General features: G+C 33.5%; 2 protein-coding genes across 2 annotated transcripts; both read right to left on the bottom strand.

Annotated features, from left to right (window-relative positions):
- Positions 1-2,196: 2,196 nt before the first annotated feature.
- LOC127092439 (uncharacterized) lies at positions 2,197-5,277 on the bottom strand. Its single transcript, XM_051031308.1, has 7 exons — positions 5,150-5,277; positions 4,976-5,032; positions 4,757-4,849; positions 4,051-4,129; positions 3,819-3,943; positions 2,722-2,865; positions 2,197-2,648 (listed from the first exon to the last, which is right to left on the bottom strand). The coding sequence occupies exons 1-7, from the start codon at positions 5,273-5,275 to the stop codon at positions 2,412-2,414; spliced, it is 861 nt and encodes a 286-aa protein (XP_050887265.1). The 5' UTR covers positions 5,276-5,277; the 3' UTR covers positions 2,197-2,411.
- A 748-nt stretch (positions 5,278-6,025) lies between these two features.
- LOC127092438 (uncharacterized) lies at positions 6,026-7,992 on the bottom strand. The gene is made up of 2 exons (XM_051031307.1): positions 7,846-7,992; positions 6,026-7,285 (listed from the first exon to the last, which is right to left on the bottom strand). The coding sequence occupies exon 2, from the start codon at positions 7,277-7,279 to the stop codon at positions 6,026-6,028; it is 1,254 nt and encodes a 417-aa protein (XP_050887264.1). The 5' UTR covers positions 7,280-7,285; positions 7,846-7,992.
- Between the last annotated feature and the right edge of the window lie 2,561 nt (positions 7,993-10,553).

The following is a 10,553-nucleotide window of genomic DNA, read 5'->3' as shown; positions in this document are numbered from 1 at the left end:
TTGCAACTACCTTCAGCGGTCAGGGTATTGTCATTTGCTAATTTCACCTTATTTTTCATTGAGGGACTCATGTTGACAAACCAATCTTTCCTTCCAGCCATGTGTTATGAGAAGCCGGGATCCAAGTACCATTGGTCCTTGAATCTTTCTTCATCTTTCGTTCTGACCACCAGCAACATCTATTTTTCTTCTTCTTCTTCTTTTGCAAGTCTTACATCACTTTCTTGATTTTTTTTCTTGCCTCATCGTGATTGACTTGCATAATGTTTATACTTCTGACAGTTGTAACATTGAATATGGATTTTGTCAGGTTTTCTTCCATCGCCTCTTCCTCTACCCGTAACACCACATATGTGATTACTTTTATTTAAAGATTGTCTGTGATTTTATGAACTACCTTCTTGTTGGTTTCTTCTATCGGTCGAATTATTCTAACTTCCTCTACCTTTGTTACCATTCCATCTTCCTTTGCATTTCTATTCTTTTTCTAAATGCGACTGAAGAGCTACATCACTATTTATCTTGCTTCCAGATCTTTCATTCTTTGTTCTTCTTTTGTCATGCTTTCCAAATCCTTCGATTCTTTTATGGCTACTACCACATGATCAAATTTTGGAGTCAATGACTTCAAGATCTTTGTAACTACTGATCTTAACGTCAATATTTCTCCACGCATCTTGATTTGATTCACCTATCTTGTTATCCTAGTGAAGAAATCATCGATGCTTTCACTTTCTTCCATCTAAAGTAATTCATATGTTCTTTTATGAGTTTGTAACCCCGCCTCTTTCACTTTCTCAGCAACTCCAAACGATTTCTCCAGGATGTCTCATGCTTCCTAAGCTGAGTCTATATCACCAACTTTCTCAAAGTTGTCTAGATCAACGCATTAATGGATTACAAAGAGAGATTTATAATCTTTCTTCTTCACATCTTTGTGTGTAACCTTTTGTTCATCTATGACATTCTCTCCAATTGGTGTTACTCCATTCTTCACAAGATCTCAAAGAGCTTGATAACATAAAATAACATTCAACTGCTTACACAATTATCATAACTCTTACCATTCAAGCTTGGAAGATTTGTTGGAAAATGCTCGTTCGGATGAGAAGTCATTGCGACATGCCTCCCAAGAATCACAACTAGTACCAGATGTTGAAATTAACCCCAATCTTGGAGATAATTTGAATCAATCTTGATTAAACGAGAATCAATCTTTCTGATTGATCGTTCTTCTCATTCCTCACTTTTCACTTGAGTGATTCAACCGCACCCTGATTGCAAGATGATTCCACCGCACAATGATTTTAGAAGAAAAAGAAAGTTGTGATAATGAATTTGAAAAAAAAAAGAGAAATTAGGATTTTGGGAGAAAAGAAAGAAGATGGATCAAATTCTGCAGAGTTTCTCTCTGCGTTTATTCTAATTAAGTTTCTCTTGTTCAACTCTCTTTACAATAGTAGGGTACCTCCCTATTTGTAGATGAGATGACTTGCACATCAAGTATTCTCTAACTAACTAATAAAATAAATGATAAGGTTAACTTTGTCGAAGTTAACTCCTTCGACAACTACCTACTTCGACTCTGTCGAATGCTTAACATAAAGAATTACATATTTAATAGTTCTTATTATGCAAGTAAATAAAATAAATTCGTTAACAATTTTATTAAAAAATGTTTGACAAACTTTAACTAAATGGGATATAAAGAAATAGTTCTTGATTTTTTTATCGTGGAAGGGGTGCTTTAAAAAGGAGAATTTTTCCTACTCCACAATTATACCTGGCTTATACCTTACATCCCACAATTAGGCTAACATATTTTAGTAATATCAAAAATACTCCCCCGTTTTTAATAATGTCTCATAAAAATAATGGTGCGAGAAAATTGGAATGAATTGTCGTATTCTCTCTTAGTTGGTGCTTTTGATGAGTCAAAAATAAAAGTTGCTACTTTTGATGCATTTGTTGGTGGATGTGTGGAGCCTATTTCCTTTGTGTTTGTTGCGTGTTGACCAGGACAATAGAATTCGACAAAACAAAATATCTGTGAATTTTTATTTTAGAAAGCCGCGCCGAAATTGATGCTTCTATTAATGAGCGGTTGAATTAGTAGTAGTATCATTTACCATAAATTGATTGATGCTGCATTAGTAAAGTAAAACAACAACACTTATTTTAAAATAAAAAATCATCTAGAAAGACATGTTTAAATCACCTAACATGTCATAACATTTCACTTCGTGGCTACCAAAAGTGCATCACTAGCTATTTCTGAATCAAATCGTGTATGGTAGTATTAAAAGACTATTACAAAGCTAAAATTAAGTCAGCACAACTCAAAGTATGAATTATAAAAAGCACTTCCAACTATAGTGTACAACATATCCTAGTGATCACAAAGTTCTCTGTCACGACTCATCTTCAGCTTCAGCAGAAGCTATTTCTGAATCCAGTTTATTCGTTAACTGCTCGCTTACATGCTTAGCCACAGATACCATATCAAGAATGACACTTGGATCCAGTCCTGCGCCTCCTCGTTTGGTTATACCACAGACGTGCCCTTTCCTATTAATAGAGATAGAAACTGCAGAGCTCATTTGTGATTCCTCTTCAGGTGTTGCATCCACAATATAGTGCCTCCCAACCTAGGAAATTGAGATTGAATAAATTTCACAAAATATGTCAATCTGAGAACACGAGATAGCATAAGTATGTTACCTTAGTCAGTGTAACTATAGCAGGGATTCCAGATGTGTCAAACTGCAGAAACTCCTCGTCACTTACATCAACTTCTGGTTGCTCGTCACTTGATGCACCAGGAGCAACTTTGACACTTGGAATACCGGTATTACTCAAAGCAGCCTAAAAGAATAACAAGATCATCTGTCAGGGTATTTTCAATTAGGTTGTGTTTGGGTAAACAAGCTTGTGGAATAAGAGTTTGTTTGTTATCATAGATTCAAATATAAGTTTGATAAAAATAATTGAGATTGCTTTTTTAGTGCAACCAACACCTACGCTAACACTCCTCTTATTTATATTTTTTTAGATATTTTTAAGTAAAGCATAAGTTATTGTGTTTGTTAAAAAAATATTTAAAAAACATAAGTAAAACATCATAAATGATTATTTTAAAATAATCTTAAGCAAACGGGCACTAAGTGTTTATCATTTAAGTGCTTATGCATAAATTATTTCTATAATCAGAAAGGAAGGCAATTTAAATTGTTTGTTTCATGAGTTTGTGTTGTTTTTGTAAGTTACCTTGGAAAGGAAATGTTATTGAAATAAAACGAAAACAACTTATGGATATGTCGTAAGCTATTTCCTTAAGTTCCTCCAGACACTTGCACTAATGATTATGTTTAAAGATAAGCTCAAATAAGTTGTAAAAAGCTCTTCCATACACGCCCTAAATCTCTAACATGTAGAAAATCCATGAGCAAAAACCTCCATTAAACTGATTGCAAGATTGTTTGGGATTACTTAAAAAAGAAAACAACTAGTTTGTTTTCAATTGTAGCATAATGAAACAACTAGAAAAGACGACAAGCTTTGGGCAACTTCAAACCATTTCACAGAACTGCTATTTAAAAAAAGGGGAGGGGGAGATCTTAACTCATAACGTTGGAACAGCCTAATATAATGTATAACATCAATCCCCAAAATATAATGAATGAAAAAGAAAAATTTGAAAGTAAACAATAATGACATCGTCGTGAATGGAATGTATCTTATGCCTGAAATGCTATTCTTTTTATGGCCATCTTTCAAGCATTTATATCATGTAATAATATATGCATTTTAAAACGTACCTTGATGGCAGCACCTAGAGCGTCTAACAAATTTCCATCTGAACTAACAACAAGCCCATCAATATAAAGATCCCAACAAATTTTTCCTTCGACAACTACAAGTGAAGTGCGATCAATTCCAGCACCTGGAGGGGGAAAATAGTATGGCTCAATAACAATAAATATAAAAATATAAAGTGACTGGAAGGAAAGTATGAATAAGCATAATCTTCACATTAGGAGGAACGTATACCTGCTCCACTTTTAGCACCCAAGAGACAGCGATGAAGAGCAGCTGACAGTTCTGCTGACAATTCCTCACTCCCTCTACCCTATATACATACCAAAGATATAGAACATCAAATAAAACTAATTATATTGAAGCAGTAAAAAGGAGTTTAAAAATAAGAATGATAAATAAGACAGCAATAGAAGAGCACTGGAGAACTGAAGGACGGGAAGCAAAAAAAAGAAACAGAATAAAAAGGGAATAAAGCAAATGAGGATGTAAGAACCAGAATACTGTACAGGATGGAGAGAAATAATACAGAATACGTGAAAGAGCATAACAAGGAGAATAAAAAGTTGTCAGAAAAGAGAACATTAAAAAAAGAAAATATTTTGAAGAGTATGAGGCAACTGGAAGTCTCTAATCAAATGATATTTCTATTGGTGATGCCATCATGGCGGCCTTGTAAATATAACTGTGACACCGTATCATCATGGTACTAGCATGACCACTTCTTGATAACATATTGACGAGTCTACCACTTATTGACGAAAAAAATATGTTTGTATTGAATTCGAGTCAAGCTTCGAGTTGAACAACCGAAACAAGTCTGACTCAGTTCAACTAATTTTCAGCCCTATTCAAGATACTTGTATAATACGAAGTAAACCAGAATAATTGAATGACTTCACTTAGATAGAGAAGGAAGACAGGCAACAAAATATGCAACCTCAAAAGCTGGCTCAGCAGTCGAACTACAGTCAATATATATAAATACTTTCCCCTTGTCAGGTTGCACTACGCCTGGTTTTCCAAGTTCAGCCTGCACTTGTGTAGCCAATATATTATGATTAGTAGAAGAACTAATGTGATTTTAAAAATAATTTTACTATTAACTAAAGGAAGTTGAGTCATGAAAGAAGAGACCAGCTCCAACATTTTAACAAACCTTCACACTAGCAATGACCTCTGTAGCACCAATTCTTACTCTGGCCGAACCATTTGCCTATCATGAAGTTCATCAAATGTAGAAATTAAAACTATTAAAATCAATAAAAAAAATAGCTGGCTGGGGTCAAATCAATGGGACACCCTTGCAAGTGGCAAGCCATCAAAGCATTACCTGAGGAATGACTCCAGTTTCAACATTGATCGGTCGATAAGTCAATCGCTTTCTACCATCACAACGAAGATCCTGAGCAATGCCACCTTGAATGAAATGTTGTTCTCCTAGAGATAAACCCACCATTACTACAACTGCACAAGTTTATAGAAGCTTTATGAATAAAACTACAAAGAGGAAACTACTGTGTGTTAACATAGTTGTCACTCCTAGATAGTGTGATATGGAGCAGCCAATCAAGAAAAAGTAAGTCTAACGGCCGCTATCTATATCAAAACTATGAATACCATAATTGAGACTTGTCTGTCCCTGGTAGCAATATGGAGCAGCGAACCCCAAAAAATGTCCACTATACTGAAGATTATGGATACAAGTTCACAGTTTATAATATAGATAAATGCTCCCAAAAAATTCAAAACAATCAAATCAAAATTGAATACTTTCTTGGTTAATAAAGTGATGGTCTCGACATGCAATTACCATCCGTTTACAGCATAACTATTAAGTTAATAAAAACAAAAGTCAAGAGCATATAGATAAAAACAAAAAGAGAATGCATGGGGGATTGAGGTAGAATCAAAGAGTTAATTCACATACTCCAAAATGAGAATATATAAAAATTGTGGAATAAATTTCTATTGCTTCTGTTGCCAGCAATATACTTTTTCCAATTTCACATTATCCCTTTTGTCTATGACAACCACAATTGTTACCTAGTTTCCACAAAAACCAGGAGAACAAACATTTGATTATTTGAGAAAACTATTATCAAATGAAGCACCTGAACATATCCTGAATTTGAGTATTGGTATCACTAACTGAAGATTAATTCAATCCACAGTACAAAAACAGATGGTATTGCAATGCCATATCTAATCAAAGGCAAACGCCATGCACGAAATACATGTTTCCTCTATATCTAAGCATCCTACTGTTTGCTCCAACACACCATAAATGGCCTTGCAAGTCCAAATGCCCTTCCAACCCAGCTGTTTCCCATACAAACTTGAAAATTCCAAGTGCTCGATCCAACTGCTTCACACCACGCCCAACCATCCTGTCACTATCTGAAGTCAAAATTCTCCCCATAAACAAGCAAAACCTGCTATCACTTCCATTTCTATAAATCCCACCACACAAGTCTACTTCAATATCTGTAACTCTTCCATGGAGGTAATATTGTAATAAAGTGAATAAGCAACCAGATGAGTGGCCCAACGTTTTGGAAAGCTTCTTCTGCACTAGGTTTTGGAGATATCGAGCATCCTTGTATGCAATACTGTTATCAATCATAATATCCTTGATATGTAAAAGCCCCTCCTTCATGACCTCAACCTTAGCTACATGCGATTTTAATCTTGTTTCATTTTTACAGCATTTAATCAGGTCATTGAACATTGCAAGAACATCTTCCCATTTCTGGGAATCAGAAGAAGTAACAATTTTTGTAGGTGAAAACTTCATCCAGGAAGATGAGTCGGCATCAGAAAAACTGGCAGTTTCTGTTAGAAATTTCAAGCAGCTATGAATAATTTGCTGCCCCAATATAGCACCTTCTTTCAAGCCCTGAGAACCCAAAGAATCCAAATCAACTGCAAAATTATTCAGAGTTTCTTTAAGTGCACCAGTCCATATATGGTGCTGTGTAACCTGTGGGCATACTTTGAAACGAACCACCTTCCTCTGTTGAGCAGAAACATTGAGAAAATTACTCACCTTAGTCAGCGAATCAACCACCATAGATTCTCTTTCAGTCGTTTTACTAAAAGGGGTATATGTATCATGTTGTGTATTTGTGGTGGAGGCTAAAACACATCTCATTTTGTGCTGAACAAACGGAGACCCAATAAACACTCGAACAAGAGACTTGAATGTACGCATTTCTTGATCGATTTGATCATCAAAAATGGTTGAATTACTATTTACATCAACAAGTCTTCCATTAATTGTATCCACATTTGCAAGCAATCGAGTCAACTTTACTATCTTTGGAAACTCATTCCGATACCATTGCATGTCGTAAACATCTTGTGAAGAGTGATAACGCATTGAGTTCATAAAGAGAGCTGCAGATTTGTTGGTTCTAAAATGATTTCCACAGTAAAGCAGCTCCCAAATTCTAGAGGCCATTACTACCTGGCATGGGAAAATGCCGCAACTAAATGTCACCTTCCAAGCAAATTCTAGTTTCAAGAAGATGAAAACAAGGTAAAACACACCCCCAAATGGAAACTAATATACTAAAAGCCCATTGATTTCAAAAGAATGGCGAAGGTTTAATCCAAGCCGTTTTGTCGAACATTATTTGCAGTTTCCCTAAGAAAATAATGTCTCCATCTCAGGTTATGCAGCCACATTACAATTCTAATTCTAAATTTCCATTACAGATAAAATGCAACATAATGCTACCTCTATCTCGTACTAATTGTTGCATCAGCAAATATGAACCAAAATTGAACCAACATTTCATATGAGAACTAAAAATTGAACTCATTAAAATATGACCCAATCTACTAAACAATTAACAGTTATATCATCCAAACAAACAAACCCAAAAAGTTGCTAGCAGTAAAATATAATCTTGTTTGTAAAGCCTTAAAATGATTTAAAAATCATGATGAAGAATATAGAAAACACAAGCTAGAATAAAATGAAAATAATACAGTACCAACCGCGAAAATGAAGTACGTCGTTACCTAGAGAGAGAAAACCGAAATTGACAATGCAGTGACGGCGAAGAGCAAGGAGGCGGTGAAGTTATTCCAGAAGCGACCACCAAGTTCAGTGGTATTCGCAGCAATTTGAAGGATTTCGTAGATGTTAGTCTAGGGTTTTAAGAGCTAGTATTTGGGGTTTTAATCTTTGAATTAAAATTATATTTGTTTATTTTGACTTAAATATGATATTTTATTAAGAACTCTTCCGTCTCATAAAAAGTTCAATTTAAACAATTCAGAATTTTTTAAAAAATATTAGATGGGTTGGTTTTGAATTTTGATGATAAAACTAATATCATTTATTAAAATATCTCAATTAATTATAGTTAAAAGAGTGGTTGAATAAAGTAAAAACTAAAAATAATAATAAATATTACATTGTTATTATAAAAAGACAATTATTTTGAGACAGAAAAAAATGTACAAATGAGACATTTTTATAAGACGGTAAATTTTAAGTAAGATTCTCAAAAGTAAGTAAAAATATATTTTAAATTATTTTATTAAATTAAAATTTTAAATAGGTTATACATTAAGTGTTTGAGTTTTAAAATCTACCTACAAAAGTAAATAATAAAGCATCTGTGTTATTGAATTCATGTCTTTCTTTAATTTTTTATAACAAAAACTAATATTCCCTACAAAAATTGGAAATGAGACACATTCACAAATTTATAGTTAAAAGTCGTACCAATAAAATTGGATTATTTTCTATTTTTTCTATTTTATTTGGTGTTTTATCTTTGTGTTTATATGTTCAAGTTTATCTAATCATTAATCAAAATAGCAAAAATATGTTTTGTTTTCTTTAAATTTAATATGCAATGTATGGTTTTTCATCAAGAGCATCAAGCATGACTCCTCGGTTAGGTTTTCTTTGATTCATCAGCAAAGAGTGCTCAACCATTGGTTCTTAAGGGGCTATTTCTCAAAACAGGTCCCTAAGATTCTTAAGCATCTTTTAATCTCATTGTGATCAAGAGTATCTCAAAGTCTTGTGGTTTACTCCCTCTGTTTCTTTTTAAGTGTCAATTTTTAGGAAAAAAATGTGTTCCATTTTAAGTGTCATTCCAAAATTCAAAGTAGTATTGATTGTTCTTTTGTAAAAAATACCCCTAGTTAATTATTACAAAGAGAGAGAAAAGTCAAATAAATTAATAAAAAGTTAAGAGTAAAATAGGAAAAAAGACGATGATTGTTTAAAAAGTAACAACAATGATTAGCTTTATTGGTATGTGTAAAAAGTCAAAAAATGACATTTAAAAAAGAACAGAGAGAGTACTTTTCAAGAAAAGTCAAAGGTTCATGTGTTTATTTTCATGCCTTCTTCAACAAGTTACATCAAACTTTGAGCGATCTAATCAAGAAACATTCAAGGATATCTTATTTTGAGTTCATATGACCATCCACGTACCTTGAAATGCAAGAAAAGTTCAAGTACATAAGTTTATTCCAAGAGGTTTGACCAAAAATTCAACATTTGAAGTCAAAGTTCAAAGGATCACAACTCTTTCAATTCTCAATTTTTTTGAATGCTTCTTTTTTCATATGACTCTTCTCATATCACCTACAACTTCTCTTTATATGCTTAGAGGATCATCAAAAGTTTGGAGACATTATAGATCATTTGTGGAATTAGTGAAATTTGACTTATTTTCAAGTGACTTTTCTCAACTTTCAAGGATTGTAACTTCTTCAATTTTCAACATTCGAGGCTGATTCTTTTTACACAATATCATTTGTGATGCCCTCTACAAGTTTTCTTCAATGATCAAAGTCAAATTATTCTTTGAAGGCCATGGAATTCTTTAAAACATTACAGGCCATTTTCGGTCATTTAGGACTTAGAATTTTCTAAGTTACATGACCAGGTTTTTGTGTCAACTTAAACATGCCACAACTTTGTACTCAATCATCTAAATGCAACATTTCTTAGCATATTGTAATATTTGATATAATGTCAACATATTGGAAGAATAATGGGATCAAAAAACCTCCTAAGGAAGATGCCTAATTGAGTTAAACATGGTGACTTGGAACTGAAGAAGTCAACATGATCCGAATTTTGAACTTCACTAATCTCAATTGCAAGCCAAATTACCACGCTTTTTGGACCTAAACATGTTTAATCAAGTCTCTGGAAGTTAATTGACCCTTAAAACGCATCATTTGGCTAAGTTTTAATGGATTAGAAGACACATTTTTCTCATTTTCTGATCAAATTCCTTTTGCACGAATTGAGCTTCATTCCACACATATTTGGATCCCAACGCATTCCCTATAAATAGAGAAACGTATTACATTCATTTGCAAGCTTTTGAGAGCCATGAAATCCCTACTTAACTCTAAAAAATTTCCAAAAAATTGAACTATTGTGTTTTGAATTCCAGCCTGTTTCAATCCAATTTCTTGATTCTATTAGCATCTTCGATCTTCTCTAAAGCTTTTGCAACAATTCTCAAGCTCTAAGATCTTCTGAAGTGCTCTGACCAGATCGAGTTTCATCAACTTTTTATCATCATTTGGGCAAGGTAGTTTTGAGCATCGTTTGAACTCAAACAAGTTACCACAATATAGTCATTCACTCTCTGACGTTTTCCCATAACTTATCTGGTATTGATTGATCGTGTTCATCATTTAATTTAATTTTTCATGGTTTGCTTACTTTTGAAACTTCTCTGAAATTT

The sequence above is a fragment of the Lathyrus oleraceus genome, chromosome 6 (genome assembly GCF_024323335.1).
Source record: "Lathyrus oleraceus cultivar Zhongwan6 chromosome 6, CAAS_Psat_ZW6_1.0, whole genome shotgun sequence".
Taxonomy (NCBI): Eukaryota; Viridiplantae; Streptophyta; class Magnoliopsida; order Fabales; family Fabaceae; genus Lathyrus; species Lathyrus oleraceus.
This window is presented reverse-complemented; position numbering and strand designations above follow the sequence as displayed.